Source organism: Lycorma delicatula, chromosome 4 (genome assembly GCF_047948215.1).
Source record: "Lycorma delicatula isolate Av1 chromosome 4, ASM4794821v1, whole genome shotgun sequence".
Classification (NCBI taxonomy): Eukaryota; Metazoa; Arthropoda; class Insecta; order Hemiptera; family Fulgoridae; genus Lycorma; species Lycorma delicatula.
In genome coordinates, this window is record NC_134458.1 from 88,096,297 (window position 1) to 88,119,098 (window position 22,802).

Below are 22,802 nucleotides of genomic sequence, written 5' to 3' on the forward strand. Positions count from 1 at the left end.
TCATTGTTGATTGTAATCAAGTTTTTACCTTGTGTAAGATGCTGAAGGATCTTTTGATAGTATATGTGCAGGTCTGTGCAAGTGAAATAAATAGAACCATTTTATGGATGGGTAGAACAATTGGGTTTCTTTAACTAGTGCAGCTAATTCTATCTTCTTCAGTTCGGCATTTGGCACATTTTCCTTTCCATTGGTTGTACCAAAGTTCAGTTTCACTGAGGAAATCATTTAGATTGTAGTAACTACAAAAACTTGTAGTTTTTTTTAAAATCCTCATACATCATATTAATCATTACATGAGGGTGGAACATAGGCAATGAGAATGAGGGCAAGTTTTCCTCACAAAACACTGTTCCAGAGACATTATTAATGAATCTATGTACAGAATAATTAGTGATCTTCTCCAAAACTCACTAGAGTCTGTGCTGGTGGATTTGCTTGATGTTTCTGCTGAATTATGACTCGTGGCATATTGAAATCTGTTCCAAGATGCTCGGCAATTATTTCAGCCTCTACTATAGCACTTTCACTTTCAACAACCGCATTTCCAGTGTTTTGTCATGATGTCTGTGATTTTCTTTAAGTGATTTGCACATTGAAGTAAGTCCTTACTTGTTAACTGAATAGTATTTACCACCGGTTGCAGGACTGTCAAATATTTTGCTGTGAGACAAAGATTAACAATGAATTCTGATTTTGTAGCAGCGCAATGCATTTGAAAAGCAGCTTTTCTTGTTGCATTGTTACTTTATGTTGATAGTTTTTCAAGCACCATAACGATTTGCACATGCTTCTTGAATGTGGCAATACTTTTATATTTTTGAGACTAATGGGTTTCATAGAGCATTGTTATAGTCAGTATGCATTTTTGATGAAGCGCAAATTCTCAGAAAAATCTTATTATTTCTTTTATTGTTGAGACCTTATTTCGTATCACTGCTATTTTGTTTAAGTCATTTACAACTAAGTTCAGTTTGTGACTAGCACAGTAAAAGTAAAACATTCTCTTATACTTTTCTCAAACAATTTTCTGGGTACTATCATCCTTTCCTGTAATACTGGAACACCTATCATATCCTTGTCTGATGCATTTTTCTGGATCAAGGTCTACCTTTTCTACAAAGTTGTTAATTACAGATGCTACAGATTTTGCATCCACGTCACTCAACTTTATAAAACCTAGAAATTCCTCACAAACTATCATCTTTTCTTCATCAAAAAATCTAATCCCAATGGAAAGTTGCTCTTTCCCTGATATGTTACTGCTCTTGTCTGCCAGGATACTGTAATCATTTGTTTTCTTTACATCAGTATATGATGTCGTCTCTAATGACGTTGCCACATAGGCTGATTATTTCATTTTGAATCTGTGGTGACAAGTAATTGGAATTTTTTGCACCCTTTTCTATGTTCCCTTTTAAAATGTGGTTACCAGTGACAATTTTGCATTTGATCAAGTCTTCAAAATCACCTTCATGATTATCTCTACCTGCAGAAGTAGGTCATGTGTACACAAAACAACACAGTCGAAATTATTGATGCAAAAATTTTCTTGTTGGCTTCTATTTCTTGTTGGTGGACAGAAACAGCTGCACATCAATGGGTATACTTTCAACAAAACATTTTTCTGCTATGTCCGCCGATTTGTGCCACTGAGATGACATGTTAGATTTCACGAATTCATGCATATCTTTATAGTGAACAAAGGGCCTAGCTATGAAAGAACCCAAAACACCATCCACATTAGTTGGTGGAAACAACACAAAGTAAATGCACAATGCGCCCTTTAATTTCTAGGAATATGCCAGCCAAACAGCATAATCCACCAACCAGCTGTATTTGAATTTTCTTTTTGATTGCACAGCATCCTTAGCAAAGTCATAATTTGGAGTTGGTGACCAACAGTTCTTTAAAACTTCCATTTATTGAGATGAGGCCATTCTAAACGAACGTCCAAGCTAGTGACCCACATCATTTTCAAAATATGTTTGATCCTGTACACAAGAACCAGATGATAGCAAAGATCCACCTGCTTTTTCACCAACATTCTGCTTCAATTTCTCTTTTCCGTCATTATCACTTTTGCTGCTACTTTTATCGGGTTGCTTTCTCTTCTGTCACCCTAAAAGAAAATAATCAACTACTACTACACTTCCCAAAAAGTTAAAGCAACTAAGAATTTAAGCTTCTGAACGGACTCTCTAGTAGAAACTTCAAGCTTAAAAATGTCTTTTTTATCGTCTCCTTAAAGTAATTTTTCACAAAGTTACAGAGTTTTGAAAATCAGTAAAAAATATATTTTGTTCATGAAAAATGGTCTTAACCTAAATATGAGTTGAGTTTTAAAACCATATAATTGCCAATTTTTTTCAAATTTACAAAAGTAAATCTTTTTCATTTATACAAAAGTGTACTAGTGGAGTAAGTAGAAAAAGAAACACAAAGAAACTGGTGGAATGGTCAAATCTAACAGGCAGTGGCTGTGTACAGAATGAAATTAATGTGAACATGATTCTGATTTGAGGTTAGAAATTTTTCTGTCAAGATTGTTTAACATATCAACTTTTGTAGTGATTGAACTTGATCACAACAAAAATTGGACTATTATGAATTTTGAAACATTCATTCAGCTATCAAACTTTTAATGTTGTTTTATCATTGAATGATGGTATTTTTTTAATAAACCTTTAATATTTTGTACAAATTTGTTTTATTATTTAAAACTAGCAAAAGTAGCTTGTTGCAAAATCAACTATTTCAAAATTCAAAACCATCTAATAAGCAAAACTGCTGCAGAAGTAGCTAATTACAATTTTCAGTTGTTATTTAAAATTATTGGAGTAAGGTATACTTGTTATTATTCCCTTATTTGGTATTGTATGATTTTTCTTAAAATTTCAATAATAGACAACAACATCAAAATCATTATTATTACAAACAAAGAAAACAGTCTTTGAATTTCCTGAACATTTTAGGTTGCTTTAATTAGATGATTTTGCAACTCATCGACTCAAATGAAAATAATATAGATACATACCTTTCATGCTAAAAAAGTTTCTAATATCCATTTTAGATTGCTATTGTTATGGGATTGCGGTCTGAACTAGCTCAAATGCATCAACTCACAAAACTGATTCACTCGCACTGATTGTAGCACTTAAATAAGGAACAGAAGGTACTAGAACTTTTCTGCTAAATCCAACCTCGAATATTCTATATTCTTTGAATTTTTACCTTAGACCATCCAGCCCTTGAACTGCCAGTTCCCCACTTGTTCACCAGAAAGCGCTCCCACCACGATTCAAACATGCTTTCTTGTCGCACAATACTATTATAACCTATTGATAGTGACCTATAATTTTTTGTTTATGCCTATGTCCTCAATTTGACTCATATGTTTTTTTATTTTTTGTGTGTTCAAACCTTACTTTTTCAAAGGTCCAATTTTGATAATTTTATTTTTACTGAGTAGGTGAAAGTCCTCTGGTTGTCCCATTGTCAGTTTTCCTTATAACTTAAGTGAACATTATTTTAATAAATATATATGAATATTACCTAAGAATTTAAAAAAAAAATTGGATCATCATTGCTAGTTTTGATTTTGATAGTGTAATGATTAACAAACTGATATTCTGAAATACAAAATATTTTCATGTGAAAATGGAAAAGAAGATTTCTTCAAATATAGTGTAAAAAAAGTCTTCTCCATTCCATAAAGGAGTAAACTTCACACTGATTAACAGTAAATACACATTGTTTCTCAGTATTTCTTTTCTTATTTCTGTCAGGAAACAGGTTTTTTGTCTTTGTGTTTCTTGTAATTAACTTTATTTCATATCAGTAGAAATTTTATAAGTACATCAAAATCTTAAATTAAAAAAAAAAGAAAGTAGAACTAAAAAATGTAAAATAAAATTTTTAAAACAATAAAACCGGCATTAAAATATTTGCAAAATAATACTACTTTTTTAAATTTGACTTTTTGTCAGAGCCAAAGTTATTGTAAAGTAAATTGTTTAATTTGGCACCAGATTCTAAAATCAAAATGTAATGAACTGAGAAAGTATTATTTTCTATTGTTAGTGTTTATTTTAATGCAAATTTTTAGTCAATTTTATTTTTCTAAAAAAAATTTATTTTAATCGTTAAACTTAATCTAGCTTTGTTGTAATAAGTTTCTCTCCTTCAGCACATTTCTCCTTAATGCAATCCAATTTTCATTTTTTAATAATCTATTTAAATTTTTTTCTTCATCTTCTTAAGCATTTTTATACTTTTCAAGTTCATCTTTCAGTTCTGTGTTATTTACTCTTAAAATTTAATTTTAGAACAATTTATTATCATTAAATATTAATTCCAAATTTCTGTCATGGAGGAAAATATTAAATATATACCTTACAGGAGTAAGTCACAGAAGTTTTGTATTCATTTGAAAATGAAATTCCACTTGGCATATGTCTAGAGAAAAAAGGGAACAAGAACTATCATTTGATGAAAATATTCATTACTTGACTATTTGACAAGAAATGTTCCATTCAAGACAAGTAAGTTCCATAACTAACTTGCAGCTCCTTAAATTCATATAACTCCATCATTTACCCATAACATCTGCTTTGTTTTTGGACAAGCATGATTTGCATGTTATTTGTTAAAAAAGGCAAATAAAAAATATTAGCGCTAACAGCAAAAATGCAAGAAACTTTGTCCTATATGTCAATTTATATTAGAATACCTTGTTCTAACTGTGGTCAGACGATGAGGCTTCTTAGTTTCACCAAATTTGTGTTATTATATTTAGTCATGTCCAACTGCACAGCAGGTTCATTTTTCTTTGTCTGTGTATGCCACACTAAGATCTGAAAATTTAATTAGTAAAATCTCAATATTATACTTATAATTAATAAACTTATACATCTAAGAAATAAAAACGTTGGTTTTATTATTCATCTGTAAATTTAAAAAAAACTGGAAAGAAATTTATCAGAAATTTGGGTAAAAAGAAATTATTTGGTGGTAGCCAGAGAAATTTTTTCAAGTAAATTTAGATATGAATACTTATTATGTTGTGAATATATTTATATATTAACATTTTAATAATACACAGGTGTATAAGGATCCTGAATAAGACAGTACTGACTGGACATTAACTTATTTCTTATTCACCATGTAATTCTGTCATTATATTGTCTTGATTTATTAAATAAAGAATGATTCAAAGAAACGGGAAATTTAAAAAATTAAATAACGTTAATGAAAAATTTATTTAGAAAATGAATTTTATTTCATGTAATTGTACAAATGTTGCCATTTTGGGATACATACATTTTAGTTTATTTTTTAAAGATGACATCTTCCAGGTGACCTCCTTGTCTACGTAAACACTCACGAAGTCTCTTCGTTAAATTGTTCATGGTTTGACGTAACTGGAATTTCCGCAATTGCTTCTCGGATCTTTGCCTTCAGTTCTTCCATTGTAGCAGGTCTACTGTGGAACACTTTGCTTTTAAGGTGACCCCACAAAAAGTAAGCGCAAGCTGAGAGATCAGGCGATCTGGGAGGCCATCTAATGTCACCATTTCGTGAAATGACACGTTATCCAAACAATCGGCATACAGCTGCCATCGATATTCGTGCAGTATGTAATGCTGCTCCGTCTAGTTGAAACCAGGCTGTGTTTAGAATTGGTGGAAATCTCTTTTGTTGTTCCACAACAAAGGTTTCAAGCACGGCTACATAACGAGCCGACGTCACTGTAATCGCAAGACCGTTAAAAATAAAGGGCCTATAACACCGTAAGATGACATAGCACTCCACACGGTCACTTTCTGGCTGTGCAACAGACACTGGTGTAGCTGCGTAGGATTTTCTTGTACCCAGTATCTGAAATTTTCCTTGTTAACAAATCCACTGAAGTGGAAATGCGCTTCCTCTGACATCCACAGTTCGTGAACAAACTCTTCGTTATCATTTATCTTCTGAAGCATTACATTACAGAATTGTGCTCGCACAACTGCATCGTTCGGTTTCAGTTCCTGGACGATCTGCAACTTGTATGGATGGTATTGCAAGTCCTTCACTAGCATTCTTCGAACACTTGAACTATGCAATTGTAAAGATGCTGAGAGACGACTGATTGATCGATGTGGACTTCGTGTGGCAGCATCTTGTAAAGCTTGAACATTCGGTGGTGTACGGACGGTTCGCTCACGGCCTGGTGGTTTCTTTTTCATTGCCGAACCAGTTTCCTCAAAATTAGATGTCCATGTTTTAATTGTATGTGCTGATGGAACAGGGTTGTGCCGTCCCAGATTAAAATGACGGCAAAATTCTCTACGCGCTCCCTCCACATTATCATTGTTTTTGTAAAACACTCTGATAACAAATGCACGTTGCGCACCACTCTAAGGATCTATGACAACTAAATGGCAGGTTAGGTTAAAGAGGCTGGCGCCACTTATCAAGTGGTACCAATTGCCCACGGCTACCAACACAACTTTCAAAATTTCCCGTTTCTTTGAATCACTCTGTATTATGTTTTTTCTAGTTCATTATCTTTATCATGATGTAATTTGCCTTTATTTAACTGTAGATATTCTGTATTCCATAATGAAATAAATCCTTTTATACAGGTAACAGTCATGTTAATTTCTTTTTATTATATTTCAATAATGTTGTTTACAGAATTAGTTCCATCTGAGAACATTTTGGAGATGATGTCACATTTAGGAAGATTTATATGATCAAATATGACAAGATAAAAATGATATTTTGACCATTCGAATGTACTGATGTGTGAGTTAAGATTAGATTAAGTTAGGTTATATAATACAACTACAACTAGATATATTAATATATATAATACAATTAGATTATATTAGGTTATGTCATAGTGTACATCATCTTTGAAACATACAAAACTCAGGTATATATAATTCACTCAAAAATAAATGATTATTGCAGCAGTAAAAGTTTTGAAAATGCGGTCCTACAGTATGTTAGAACCATATTTTCACATATACTGTACCTTTGTACAATTATCAGCTTTAAATTCAATTTCCTTTGGAGCAAAAGGTGCTAAACTTCTTAAAAATCCATCTTCTTCAAATCCAGGCTTAAATGGCATAGCAGCATTCGGCCTCTGAAAATAATTAAAGTTTATTTTAAATAAACTTTTGTACATAATTGAATAACAGGTATTTAATGTCAGTGAAGGCTCATGATTTCTGAAATAGATGATACAGCTCAGTGCTAAAATCCCCTAAGAATAATTTTTTTAAACACTCAATTTGTTTTTAAATCATTATTTTGCTGTTCTAGAGTTTTTGCAGATTGCTAATTTGCAAGATGCAAAAGTTATTATCAAATGAGTTTTTATTTCATGTATCATTGGACATATTTATAAAAATCTAAACCAGTTATTATAAAGTTCAAATTCTAAGTATGTAAGTTTATTTAATGAGTCACAGTTAGTCAAATCAGAAGTTGGATTGTTTATAATTTCACTAAATACTATGTTTAAAGAAACGCATTTTGTATATTAAAAAAGAATTAATTTAATTTCATAATTTATATTAATCATTACATTAATATTATTTCTATTATACTGAATTACATTAAACATTTAAAAAAATTACATTCATCGTAATTTAAACATTGTATAGTTGGTGTCTGTTGCATAATAATGGGAGTAAGAATTTGTCTTCTTATGAGTATATTAGCTACGAATTTACATGGCAGAATGGGAAAAATGAAGAAAAACTACTCATAGTAGCAAACTATTGGCCTACACAATATTTTGCACATTGTTACAGTATTAAATTCCAATATAGTATTATGATTTTTAAAAGTTTTAGTAGTTCACCATATCCTTGAAATTTTGCAACTTCATTTTTTAATTCAGTCTTTTTTTCAAAAATCATCAGAAAATGACATTTTTAATAATAATAACACTGAAGGGAACATTATACAAAACCTTTCTAACAATGCACACTAACTGTTAACAAAAAAAATACAAATATATATCTTAATGATTTGCAGTTGTAATGAAGCTGGTTTAGAGTGTATATTATTTTCTCAATGAAAAAATGTGCATATCATGTTTACTTACAGATATTGTGGTAACTGCTCCAAGCATAGGTTATACAGAACTAATGCATTATGAAGCACTAACTTATTACAAGATAAACTTCATTTGAACTGTATTAGATTATAGTTGATATCATACTGCATGGTCCAAATTTGAGAGTTGTAAATAGCATTATCAAATCTATTTCATTTTTATATTAACAGAATTACACTTTTTTATGTAGAGATTTAAATAATACAGTAAAAAATTAATGCAATAATAATATAGTAAAAAATAAGACATTTGCTTGGTAATTTTAGATGAAGCATTGCATCTTGACATCACCTAATAACCTGCCTTTGTTTTTTTATGTGACATTATTTTTTTGTTTATTCTTTATTTTATTTGTTTAATTTCTTATACATTCAAATATAGCAATATAATTTGCTAAAAATATAAAATGATATTCCCTCATTTTTCTCATTGGAGAAGAAAACTAGCTAAATCATACTATTTTCTTTTAGATTGCCTTGTAAATGTTGGAAGAAATTTTATTGTTTTAGGCTTTATCCAAGGCAGTCTTGTACATCAGTAAAATGAATGGGAGGAAAAAAGGATGCAATAATCTGGTGTACATATCTAACAATTTACAAGAAGCGCAGTGTAATTCAAGAATTATTTTAGTTTTTATAGATTTTTAATTTGTAAGTTGCAACAGTTATAATCAAATAACTTATTTTAGAGTATATTTATCTATCCAAAACTGTAATTAGAGAGTTCAAATTCTAACTCATTAAGTTAGAAATAAATGACAGATAGTTGAAGTTTACATGAAGTTAACTTAACACTTAACACAAATCTTTTAGCAATCAGCTTTAAAAAAATTGGGTATCTGAAACTAATAATTGTATTCAACTTTAACAATTGGTTTATACACTAATTTGACATTTTCCACTGAATGATATTAGCTTTGCATCTTATTGTGATATTTTCATTAATGCAGTACAAATTTTGACAGTAGTAATTTAAATAAAAATTATAGTTGTTACATAATCAATCTTTTTCCATTCCTTCCAAATATATGTTTATCAGAAAGAAAGTATAAAAGAATCATGTAAAACATTTAACAAATATCAATATTCAGAACTCTAATTGGTAATCTTCTCAAATAATGAAACAGAATCTTCATGAGCTGAATTATAAATGAAAATCACCATAAATACTTGTAAACAAACAAATGTTTTTAATTTTATTTTATTTGTGACTCAAATTGGACGGATTTGTGGTTTGCTGTAATTTGGCTCTGATAGACCAGCGTTTCATATTTGTTAGGATTGATACTTCAATAATAATTTCATGAAATTTTCTTATAATTCTTCTTTATCTTCTGCTTAATTGATTGACATCCCAATTTTTGATTTTTAGTAAAAGAAATAAAATAAATATTTAAAAAGGAAATCACTATTTATTAAAAAAATAAAGAAAAGAAAGCATTTTAAACAAATCAAAGGAAAAAATAGTTTATTAAAGATAAAAATGAAAGAACAGAAACGTGTAACTAGAAATATCTGGTCCTAAAAAATACAAATAATTTATGTGCTATTAGATACATCTTGTACAATACAGACTGGTATATCACAAAAACTAAGGTATATCTGTTTACCAGTAATAAGAAACTAATTTTAACCAGTGCAATCTAACATGGAAAGGTTCCTTGTGAAGGAACCTGAGAGAAAAATGATCTATTTTTAGTATTACTACAACGAAAAATTTCCCTCTTATCTCAGTGACTGGTGTTTCAGTTATATATATAGGCAATTCTACATAAGGTACAATATGTTAGGTAGTTCACTTCATAATTCCTGAATTGGTATAGTTATTTTAAATTAACATTATATAGCAAACAGTAATGTAGCAATAACCAGTAAGGGTGATAAGCAATTTATAATATTACTGTTTGGGTTTTTTGTATAAGATTTAATATCAGATAACTTTAAAGCTTTGCTTGATAAAAATTCAGAATTTTTTGTGTGTGAAAATGGTTAGTTTGAAGAAGGTTCTGAAATTTATGATTTGAACTCACAATCTTTTAGATAAACTGGAAAGGCATTACCATTTTGCTGCAGAATTTAATATCATTACTATATAATTATTATTTATGAAAGCATAATTTTATACTTTTGATTAGTATTCTAACAACACAACATAACTGGTTTTCTAAAGTTTGTTTTCAGAGAAGTGGAATTTTGGTAAACATAGGTATTTACAATTTAAACTTTCACTACAAAGTAAAACAATTTAAAAAAAAAGTTTTTGTTGTGAAAATTTCTGTTCCTTAAATAGTTAAACAATTAAATCTATAAACAGTTATATATGTATTACTCACCTGATGAAGAAACTCAACACTGACAGCGAATCCTGCCATGTCAACAGGGAATTTACGACCAGCTATCCAACCATCATAGAACCCTAAAAATGTTCCATTATGAATAATCGGTGTACTCAATCCAAATTTGGTACATAATCCCACTGGCCACATAGAAACCTTCCTTGTATATCTCATCTAACAAAAATAAATAAATAATATATATGATAGACTAAACAAAATAATTTTATTTCTAAGTAAGATCATTTTTTTCCAAATAGATTTGCAGTTGTAAACATTTGGAAGTCAGTAATTTATTGAAGTTATTGTAATGCACCTACTAACAATAATAAAAAACAGAAGACACCTCATGGCCTATCTCTCCAAAACTTATTAACACAATAAAACTAATTTTCATAAAAAAATGTTTAATTTTCCTTTTAGATACCTCAATATTATCAACATTTTTTTAATTCTGAGAACATTTAGTGAACGTCTTTAGAATGGAATACTAAGCAAACTTTTCAAATAAAAAAATACAATGCAGCAGACAGAAAAGTTCTCTGTAAAGGGACATATTGTTTTTATGGTTATATTGTTCTATTCTGAATTTTTAAAATAATTTCCTGCTACAAAAATAACTAATTCTATAATATATAATAAAGTTAAAGTTGAAAATTTGTTTGATATAAAAAATTCTCTTATGAAGCCACATTTGGAGCTGATAATAATACTAATAATTTTTTTTTATAACAAAAAATCTCATTAGCATTTTTTAAATTTCTCCAGAAAAATTTGTTGTATTTTTTATGAGGATATATGAAACCATAATAAACCATAAAAATGTTTTTTCAGTGTTCACTGAATGAACACTGAATCTCAATGAATGAAGAAAAAAATAGCTGAAGACAGTATGTTTTGATCATTATACATCTACTTCATAATAATTAATTTTTATTTCAATTGCTTATTACGTTTTATTGTATTGTGAAACAGTCATGCTTATCAAATTATCTTAATAACAAATGTTCACATGAATGAAATTTATTTACTATTACAAACCTATGAATTCATGATAGTCAGAATTGTTCTTGTGAAAATATTAATTACCCGTAATAAAGATTGCAAAGAACTTAATTGAATGTTAGCTAATTAACATAAATAAGTAATTTTACTGAGTGCACTGTACTAAATTAATAACTGGTGATACAAATTTGATACATGTACCATGAGTTACTTATAGACAGGTGCTCCGTTAATTAAATAAAAGAAAAATCACATTTATTCAGTGACATAGTTTATTAGTTAATTTATGAACTGAATTTATACGTTATACTTTTTTAAGCAATGTTATAGGTTGACTGATTTTAACATTTACCCCATTGGTCATGTGTTTAAAAGTAGAAAGCTTTGAAAAAAGTTTTGATTGACCATGTGGTGTACAGAGCTAAGTTAAGAATTAATAAACTATAGAGGATGAATATGTAGCCATGACTGCCATTCATTTAGTCTTGCCAGTATTTGGAATTCATAAACTGGATTTATAAACTGAAGCATGCACTATAATCATCTGTTATTGATTAAATTTTTGCTTTTAATGCTATTTTGGTGAAAACTGAATAACTTTCATGCTTGATACATAAAGAAATTATGATACATTTTTTTCATCTATCTATTTAAACTCTGTTTTTCTAATGTGTGTATTGAATACCACTACCCACAACTGTTGTTTGCAACCTAATACAAGATACTAGTTAGTCACTAAAATGTCAAAACAAACATTTCATGTTAGCCTTACATGGAAAAGTGAAGAGAGCTATAATTTCCTGTTATCTTCTTTCTCTCAGCTAAATATATTGTTGAATACCAGAATACTGTCTTTTGAAATGCAGGTGTGATATTGAGCTCTAAATGTGTCACTCTCACTTTGTTTACAGCGCAGCAGCTGTGTACATCATTATTGTGGCTGTGTAGTGAACATCATTATTCTTGAGAAAGCAACTCTGGTTAGTGCCACTTCTACCTTTAGATGCTTTTTTTATACATGCGTTGCAGCCATAAGAAAGATTCAGACAAATAGTGTAAAGAAACAAATCAATAGATTCCTTTTTGTTATGGAAAAAGCCCATTATATATACTGACTCCATTAGTAGTGAAATCTAATCATTTTAAACCCCTATAACCATGAAAAATTTGGTTAATATATGTCTTAAAAGATTCTGGTTAACACTTAAAAACTTTTAGTAAGCTTAATAGCATTTCCTACTTGTTTTTACTAAGGTGATGAATCATACAAGACTGCGCTGTCAATAAATAGTGCTTTAATAATTTTAAAAATCATTAAAAGTTTCAATTCATAATTAATTTTGTGAACTTTTTAAATGCACACTAACTTTTTACATACTTTTCACTTTTTATGTACTCTAAGTTTTCTGCATTTATTGTCAAATTTATCATATTGTAATGGGATTTCTTCAAATCATTTCATAGTATGTTTTTGAAAAATGTTAGCTATTATGTCATAGAATAATGAAAATTGCTCTATTAAAGTATGTAATTTTCAGTTCTTTAAATAGTTTTTAACTATAATTGAACATTTTAATTCCCTCAATATAAAACTGAAACCTTAATATTAAACTGAATCATTTGTTTGTTTGTATTTATTTCTAAAATTAACTTGGAAAATATAATCCACTGAACTTTGTTTATATAGAAAAGTCTTTTGCATGGGATACTGCCCACTAAGAAATATAAAATATGATAAAACCATTACAAATTATATCAAGTTCTCTCAAATGAAAACTAAAAGCCGCAAGCATAATGGATTTCCTATAGTTTGTTGTCAAATAAAGTAAAGAAAAGAAATATGTAAAGGAATAAAATAAGGAGTAATATTATAAATAAAAAAAAGGAAAATATTGCTGCAGTAGAAAAAATTTAGAAATCAAAAAAAATATACCTTTCAAATAAATAAGACAGTATTATTTTCACAAACAGTTAGTCAGTTATGTAATAATACACCTTGAATCACTAATACTTACAGGTCTCTGCTCCACTGTATTTCCAATTGCTGCTGTATTGTGTACCAATGTAAATGGTTACAGAACAACAGTCTATGGACCATCCCTAATAAATTTTTGACTAGATGTAGTTTAATAAATCTTTGACTAATAATTATAATCAAAGATCAGCACTCTTTGATCAATCAGTCATTATTTCAACTAACACAGTGATCACAGTGAATCTTTCATAGACATTATTATGTGAATTACCTTATTTCTGATCCAAAATTAAAGAAAAAATTGTAAATTTCATTGTACTGGCTAAGCATTAATATTAAGGTGTTTATGATACAGTAAACATTCAAAAGATTAAAAAATAACTGTGTTGAATCTTCCAGTCAATGTAATAATTGTGTTTTCTTTTCAAAATAAAAATATTTGTTATTTTCATTTACAAACATTTATAAATAATATTTATTTACTATGAATTAGTAGATTAAGCCAGTTAATTCCTAACCTCATTAAAGAGAGCGATGTCATATGTGTTATCATCATCGGCGAAATAAAATACTCCATCAGTAGCATTTGCTCTAAGCCACTGAAGTCCTCTATTACGATTGGATACTCCTCTAGGTTTTGATCCACGTTTGTTTTTAAATGATTCTGGCATAGGTGCTGAAAAATGATATCAACATAGTTATGAATGAATTAACAGTTAAATTTTAGCATCATAACATTAAATTATTCATATCAAATTTAATATATTTAAAATCTATTTTAATTGCAGATGCACCTAGTTGCTTATATTTTAAAGTGTAATATATTTGTTTTATATGTACATGACATGACGATAAAAACTTAAATCTTCTGTTTAGATTATGAAACATGCTTCTATGGTATCACTGCTAAAATTACAGGCTTCAGGTAGATGATTTTATGTTGAATTTGGTGGTTTCTCCATCAAATGGTTGTGTAAATGAGATCAGTAGCAGAGTTTTGATACTTGTTAACATAGTACCACTCATAATTTTTAACCACTGTCAATTAAAGAAAACAATATATAAAAGTTAATATACTTAACTATTATAAGTCATAAGTGTTGTTTTTCTACTATTTTGGAAAGATCATTATTATTTGTGACCCATCACTTTCTTCCTTCAATTTGACAAATAAAGCAAAAAATCTCATGATAATTATATAAGGTTGCCCACAACTCTATGCGTCCATAATCTATGTAGGGTACACTTTTAGACCGGATAACATGTAAGAAATTCTTCAGCATTATTAGCCAGAGTGAGCAGTAGCTGAAATAAAATAATCATCAACACAAAATAGCTGCTATGACTTAAATTTTATAATTTATTTCAAATGAATTTATAAATTAAACTTATGAAAACATTAGTATATAATACTAATTAAATCATAGCCCTAAACATAATACATCATAAAGATACACTATTAACAATGTATGAATTTATAGTTAAATAAATTTCACAGTTAATGTGATATAACTTTGCTAGAAGTTGTAGAATTTTACCATTCTTTTATATAAATGGTACATATAAGTATGTTCATTTATACATATTTAAAGTTACTGTAATTAAAATTATGAGAGGATTTTTACTGATATATATGTGTGGAGTTTCTCTTCACTCTACTGCTAGTAACTCGCCAATTTATTTTATTATAAATCATTGAAAAGGTCTTTTTTTTTTGTCTTCAGTCATTTGACTGGTTTGATGCAGCTCTCCAAGATTCCCTATCTAGTGCTAGTCGTTTCATTTCAGTATACCCTCTACATCCTACATCCCCAACAATTTGTTTTACATACTCCAAACGTGGCCTGCCTACACAATTTTTCCCTTCTACCTGTTGAAAAGGTCTAGGTTAGGAAAAATTTTTATAAGGTGCAAAGGTGAAGGGAACAAAAAGGATGGTGTGACTCTGATGTGTAAAAAATTATGTAATAGAGCAGCTAACAAGGTTTCATCTGTAAATGTCTTTAAAGCACGAACAATTTTGTTAATTGAACTATGTCCAGTAAAATAAAAAAATGGATATTGTTTGCACTTTACACTTTAATAGAAATTAATAAATTATATATATGCTATAATGTTTTACTATCATGAAATATGCTGATTGTATTTTTCATTCTAATAAAAAAATAAAACTTAAACCTTGTATATTTATTTTAAATTACAGAGACTGGCATAATGTTTTATACTTGGCGAAACTAAACCTTAAATATAAAAGAGCTGATTTAATCAAATTAAAACACTACATTTGAACAATAGTAACTAAATCTGATGCTGCCTTTTATCATATCAATCATAGAATTAATAACTATGTAGATAATATGTGTCCTGTTGATAATTTGTTCAGTATAGTTATACACTCACTTATAAAATTGGTTTGTTTAAAAGTAGTAAAATCCACTAATGTGACTGTTTAAATAATAATAATCATAATGATAATGGCAATAGCAATGACAATGATAGTAATAATGATAATAATGTTTGTGATTTATTTCTAGTTCTAGTATTTTATGAACTAATATAGTAATTAATTTTCTGTATCAGGTCTTTGAGCAGTGCAATTTTTGTAGAATGTAATATTTGCCTGAACTGATCTGTACTGTGGTAGAATGAATTCCCAACCATCTCAAAACTGCCATCAAAGAGAGGTAAGACATTATGATCCCCAGTAATTAGTAGTTTAGGAAATAATATGTTTAAGATTCGTCTTAAATTCTGAAACAGTCGATACTCAGTACAGCAATCAGGGGATTGTATAAAAATAAGATTAAAAAATTTAATGGTAAGATTTGATTTTGTTTTTAATTTTTCAAATTAGTTTTTCTAAATCATCCGTAGTTAATTGTTTTTGAGATGGTATGTTGCAAATCATAGTGATTTTTTTACATGTATTTCATCTATAATTTTTAAAAAACTATTTTATAAATAAATTATTCTTACCAACTAAATGCTCAAATCGAATTCCAGTCCTTTGTAAAAGTTCTGTTACTTGAGTTGTTGTGTTTTGAGCATCTTCAATGACTAGCCAGTATAAATTGCGTACATGCATTAATGTTTGTGCAAGGCGAGTTAACTCTGGAATTTGTTCTGGACGGCGGTAAGTTGGAGTAATAACATAAAGGGGAGGCAGGAACTGAAGGACGTTCTTTTGGGTAGGAGATGTTTTTGGACCAGATGTAGCATCACAAATTTCCATCATTTGTTGCCCCATCTGCATCGCTATTTCTCGTAAAACCTTAAAAATAACACAAAAATAATAATCATTGCATATACCATTAGAAAAATTACTATTACAGCTATTGAAGTCATTGAAGTTAAAATTATTTTAACTTATTAGAAAATAAAACTAATTTAAATTTGTTTTAGATTATTAGGTCAATAAAGTTACTTCAAGATTATTTATTTGAAGTACATAAGTGTAAAAGCTTAGGTGTAAATCATGCATGACTTATTCTGTCTCGTTCTGATTTTATAAACTTAAAAGGATTTGTAGAATCTTAGGCAGATGGAATAATTATTTTTGTCACCATTCTAAAATATTTATCTTTTTCTCAATGCTCAACTTACTGCTTCCATGTAGCTGTTTACTTTTTTTATGTTAAAATCTATTCAAAGAGTTTGATATACAAATATTTATTGGGTTAGCTAATACTAATTTGGTTAGAATCTTATTTAAAATTCAATTTTTCCAGAAAAAAATTTCTGTCTTCTTTAACATTTTATGTATTTATGGTTACAGTATAATTTGGTTAAGGCAAACACAACTACCAGGCATACTTAATATTTCTTTTATTACTACTTTTAAAATCTAAATTCTACTGCAATATCCTACAATGAACCTCTTATTTGCTTCATTCAATATCGTATCACTTTTTTACTGTTTATTTGTAATAATATGAATTGAAAACAATTTTCACAAAGTGAAAAGTTATTGAGTTATATTGTTTTGCATAAAAACAAAATTTTAACGTAACTTTTTAACAATATTGTAAATTTAGAAAAATAACCCTGAACAAAAAAATAATAGTTTCAAAAATGACTATATAAATTAATAAAGTATGGGATTAATTCAGGATCTGTAATTGTCTGTGTATTTATAATTTTTTTTTTATTTATTATTAATTTATGTTTTTTAGTTTCTTTTTAGCAGAAGTGTGCTATAAACATGAAACCATTAATTGTTTTATGTATGATATTTATTTAATATTTTTACCAGTCTTTAAAATTATGGGAGAATTGTTTAACTCAAATTTAACTAATATTTGTAATACTGCTATTTTTAATCAACTGAATTTCATATCTATGTTTAGAGTGTAATATCTTAATAAAATGTAAAAATACTAGCATTTTCTGTGTTGTGTTTTAAATTTTTATCAACATTTTTGTAAAATCATTAATATTTTTATGTCATTAGACTAGATTTAACCCTAGAATAGTACCTATACACAACAATAGTGAATGGTACCTATACGTCTTATAGACGTACAGCCCTGAAAAGTGCCAAAAAATGGTATAATAAATATTTTAAATTCTGTAAATGTCAATAAATGTTAAATCTTCTTCTATTTGCATACTTACTACATATCATAGAATGAAAAACTGCTCTTAGAATTAAAATATTAAACAAAACTGCAAGTAAGAAAACATCATTATAGAAAATAAATTTGAATTCGATTCCCAGGAATTTTTTCAAGCAGGTAAAAATGTTTAAATGAAAGGATGAGGTATATAAAAAACACTTTAATGAGATTTAAACAAAAATTGGTCATAAATTTATTATTTTTTACAAACTTGGCAAATGTTGAAACAATGTTCGCCACACACTGGCTTTCTGCAGTTGCAGCAGGTCATTTTACTCATTCTTTTCTTCTTATAAGAACAGTACGTACAATACTGCCTTTTTTCAGATTTTGATGCCGCTTGTATTTCAACAGGTGCATCCGTCACACCGAGACAATCTTTTATGATGCTTGGTAGGTTGTGAGGCATGTGTGACTGTTTCAGTCTCTCCATCATCCACGGAATTGACAGTTGATCGGCCAATTTCATGAGGAAGTGAAATCTTGACAAAGGCTTCTTGTCACCATTATTTTTCATAAAAAAATTGTGCAAATAAATAATGTAAGCATTATAGCTTGCTATATTTAGCAAAAAAAAAATACATCAAGAATAGTACCAACACGCCTGAGAGGCGTGGTAGGATTTGTTAGAAAAAATGCACTGACCTTGATGTGAACACTTCTGAGGTTTGAAGTACACTAATCCTCCAATGGAGAGTCAGGTGTAGTATATCTAGAAGGCAGGGGTATTATTCTCCTCCAAAACAAAATGGCGGCTGTTCAACTACTGAACTACGTCTAATAGGCGTATACGTACCATTCTAGGGTTAAGAGAAACAGGAACCCTAAGTTTATATAATAAGCATTTCAGCTGGTAGTTTGGTATAATGTACAACTCCTGAACAGGAAACAAAGTCCTTTTACAGTTCTACAAGTTCCAGTGCTCTCAATTTCTTCTTCTCCACTGAGTTCTAATAAAGAGATGGCAGCCTTTGGCTAATATGAGGTGGCAGCATGTTATCGCAGTTATCATGGTGGGAGATGACCCAATCATCAGATCACTCATCAATGGAAGAAGGAATAAAGGATAAGGAAAGGAAAGTGAAGAGGACTGTCTCTGATGACAGGGGTCTGATGAACTGCCTTGTCCAGGATATTTTTTTGTGTTATTCTGTTGGAAACAGTGAGCATTAAAACATTTTCTTCAATACCATGGTCCATCTTTGCTATTTTTTATTTTATTTATACCTTAATCGCCCAGTATTCCCCTTTTTATTGTCTTTTTCTACTTATTACAAAAGAGAAGGAGTCTGCTCAAAATTAAAAAGTTAAAAATTTGATCTACTCTTATTAACTGCTAATAAGAGTTAATTATAACTCTTATTAACTGCTTACCTCTAGAAATTTTGTGCTAAAAAACTCTCCAAATAGCAAATTACAAGAACTGCTGGTTTTGCCAGAGGAAGATGTACCTTTCAAAAAAATTTCAAACTATCTTTGCTATAAAAGTTGTTTAAAATTTCATTTTATCAGAATTTTACCTCTTAAAAATATTGCTAAAATTCATTCCTGGCCTTCTGACTGATCTATATAATGTATAATTACAAATCAATCTTTATAAAATATTTATTTTTTAACTGTGAGAAAGAATAGGAAAAATGTATTTGTTTTTTCTTTTCCTTAAAAAATACAGTATTTAAAAACATTAAAAAAAAACAGAATAATTTTAAAAATTATGGTATCCATTTATGTAATTAAGAAGTAAGTAAAATATTTTTAATGGTAGAACCGTTAATTGAAAGTGTCTTATCTATATTAATAGGAAGGAAGATGGCGATGTAAAAAAAAATAAAATCAAAAAGTGAAGTTATATAGTGTCCAGGTGGCTAATGAATATTAAAAAAAATTAGCCTAATACTTTATCACAAATAAAATTAGCTTTGTTACAAAATTACCTTTTCTCCAACAGTGGTGACAATAGAGCTGTCCAACTGAAGTCTGCTTACAAGGGCATGCATACTGGATGATGATAAGCTCTGCGGTTGATGTTCAAATGTAATAGATGATGGTGTTGTAACTAACCAGGAACTTGCTATCTGATATTGTGCTACAACAAGACATGCTCCTATAACCATAACCAGCCACATCTTTCTTGACATTGGTATCTTCGGTGCATTCATTGATGCATCTAAATGTCTCTGGAAAATTGAATTGTTTGACAGGTGATTGATTACAAACCTAATATTGATCTGTATCAATGTTATTTTGTACATCAAGAAAATGAACAAAAGGTTTGTTATAAAAAAGACTAAAAATATGAATGATTGTAACTTTTACTATAAACATACACATTGACCCATTTGATTTATTTGAAAGTAATTAGTTGTTAATTTATGTATTTTGGTTGTCATAATAACCTAATTGTTCCCAAAATTGGTATTTCTGGAACAACAATCTTCCCATTCTAGACTTATTAGAGAAAGATTAATGAAGTGGTTTCCAATTACATCTTCACTGATCTGAATGTACTGTTCTGATATAAATGAATATACTGTTTGTGATATAAGCATAAGCCTTCTGAAATGCAGGTGATATTCAGTACTACAAGACATGTTCCCTCAGTTCACTACAGAAACTAGCTGTATAATATTCATCATTACTCTTACAAAGAATTACTCTGACTAGTGTCACCTATATTTCAAATAATTTACATTTGTTACAGTGACAAAAGATTAGGATGATTCTCAAAAGCAACAACTTTTTGAGATAAAAGTTTTTAATTTTTTTGGATTAAAAAGTTATTATAAATTTTTTTTTCTGTATATTGAACTTGATTAATTTTCACTGGCAAAGTCATATCCTTGAAAAAACTGTAGTTTTTCACAACGTAGGAATTCCTTAAACTTCATTGAATGAAAAAAATACTTATTGATTACTATACGCAATACATACATGACATTGATTAAAATAAGTGTTTTTTTCTGAAGTTTTTTTTGAAATGTTTTCTGTATCCAGAAAAACGCCAATACCAAGAATAAATAACATAAATTATCTCTTCAGGGTGGAGTTTGGCTGAACAGTTTATAATTTAGCAGGATCTTCTTCGTGTTATTTTCAAACAATAGGCTTGAAGGGGATAGGCAAGTTGTTTCTTTAAAATACTGTTCCTGTTATCAGCTGGCTCTTTAGTTCCTGGAGGAAAAGAAATTGCTTTTTGGTAAAAAAAATGTTGACAAAAATTTGTTGTCAACAAAATTGTTGATCAGTAATATGCTGCTCTAATCTGACTAAAAATTTCCAGATTTCCCAAGGTTTGTGAGCAGGATGGCATCTTCTACTAGGAAGTGTCCTTGCTTTAATTTTCCTCAGGATGATGGAATCATTTATCGTGTTCTGCATTTTTCTCCAAGGAGGGATTATTCTATGTTATTCCTTTTCCTTATCATTCTTAATCTCTTATCCCCTACCATCAAATCTGTGGGTAGATATCTAACTATACTAGGTCCTTCATGTTAAGAATGTCCTGTAGAGCTGTAGAGTCATTTTTATTGTTTTCTGGTAGGGATACTGCTTTTAGTCCAACTCAAGGATTTCTGTTTCCTCACCAATGGCTGCACGATAAGCATAATGGATATTAGGTAAAGGCTTTCTAAACCCTTCTAAAAATACAGAAAATAACACTTAGCATATAATAATAGAGCAGTTTCATTCAGAATTAGGAATTGTAAAATAGTTCTTTCAATCAAGATTTAAAATGAAATTTTTTTATTTCTTCAAACAACTTAATGTTTTGTCTAAACAAGGTTTTAAGATGAATGTCACAAAAAAGAATATTGTAATAAAATATTATAAGAAAATTAAGTTCATGAGTCATATACTGAAGCATCTGAGGCTAATTTGTTTTTTTTTTATCGAAAAGCTAAGGGATAAAAAAGATTTGAATACCTCCTCCTTTGTTTTATTAAATGTCTGCTTCAGTTTCTTCATCTTTTTTAGTCTTTCTTGACTTCTTATAAAAGATTGGTAATTAAATGCCTTTATTGATATATTCATTCTTCCCGTTCGTGCTGCTTCCATATTTCCTATGTAATATCTTCAGTAGTTTATAGCTGCTGCAATGAATTTTGAAGTTCGAACTATGATGGCTAGTACAGTGCCTATTACCCAAACTGAAAACATTCAGTTTAGTTTTCACATACAGAAGCAAATTGCTTTCTTGGAAATACAACTTATTATTTTATGTTACTGGATGGTATAATTGAATACAAATAAATATTTTGCTGCTGTTTATACTTAATATAAAACTAAGTATTTTGCCATAAAAATAAATGTTATGGTATATTTTTAAACATTATAAAAATGTTGGCCTATTCTCAACAAGCATTATAATTACATCAGCAGACAAACACTAAACGATAAATTAACTAACATTATAATTCTCTGACATATATAAACATAGTTTATAATCTCTCATGATTTTATTTATTGTAAAAATAAACACGGACAAGCCAAGTATCATAACTCAGGAAATGAGTCACCTTTCTTGTCAAGAAACAATATAGCTGTACTGTTTGCTAATGTTTTGCTAATTGTTTGTAATTAAATTTGACACATATATATATATATATATATATACTAAATTTAAAAATTGATTTTTAACATAATTACATTTTTAAGTTTACTATAAATATTATATAGTAATGTTCAAAATATTAGCTACACATTGAGGTGATTAAAATTTCAAAAAATTTGTGTTCTGCGATCCAGTACTAACAG

General features: G+C 28.9%; 1 protein-coding gene across 16 annotated transcripts in view; it reads right to left on the reverse strand.

Moving 5' to 3' along the window:
* GlcAT-P (Glucuronyltransferase P) overlaps positions 1 to 22,802 on the reverse strand; it is a 764,160-nt gene that overhangs the window by 12,103 nt on the left and 729,255 nt on the right. For all 16 annotated transcript variants that reach the window (XM_075363549.1, XM_075363541.1, XM_075363537.1 and 13 more), the window contains 6 exons: positions 19,982 to 20,224; positions 16,408 to 16,702; positions 13,950 to 14,107; positions 10,452 to 10,628; positions 7,025 to 7,138; positions 4,733 to 4,856 (listed from right to left, as the gene is read on the reverse strand). In XM_075363549.1, coding sequence (XP_075219664.1) covers positions 4,749 to 4,856; positions 7,025 to 7,138; positions 10,452 to 10,628; positions 13,950 to 14,107; positions 16,408 to 16,702; positions 19,982 to 20,206 — 1,077 coding nt within the window. In that variant the 5' untranslated portion in view covers positions 20,207 to 20,224 and the 3' untranslated portion in view covers positions 4,733 to 4,748. The remainder of the gene's footprint in view (positions 1 to 4,732; positions 4,857 to 7,024; positions 7,139 to 10,451; positions 10,629 to 13,949; positions 14,108 to 16,407; positions 16,703 to 19,981; positions 20,225 to 22,802) is intronic.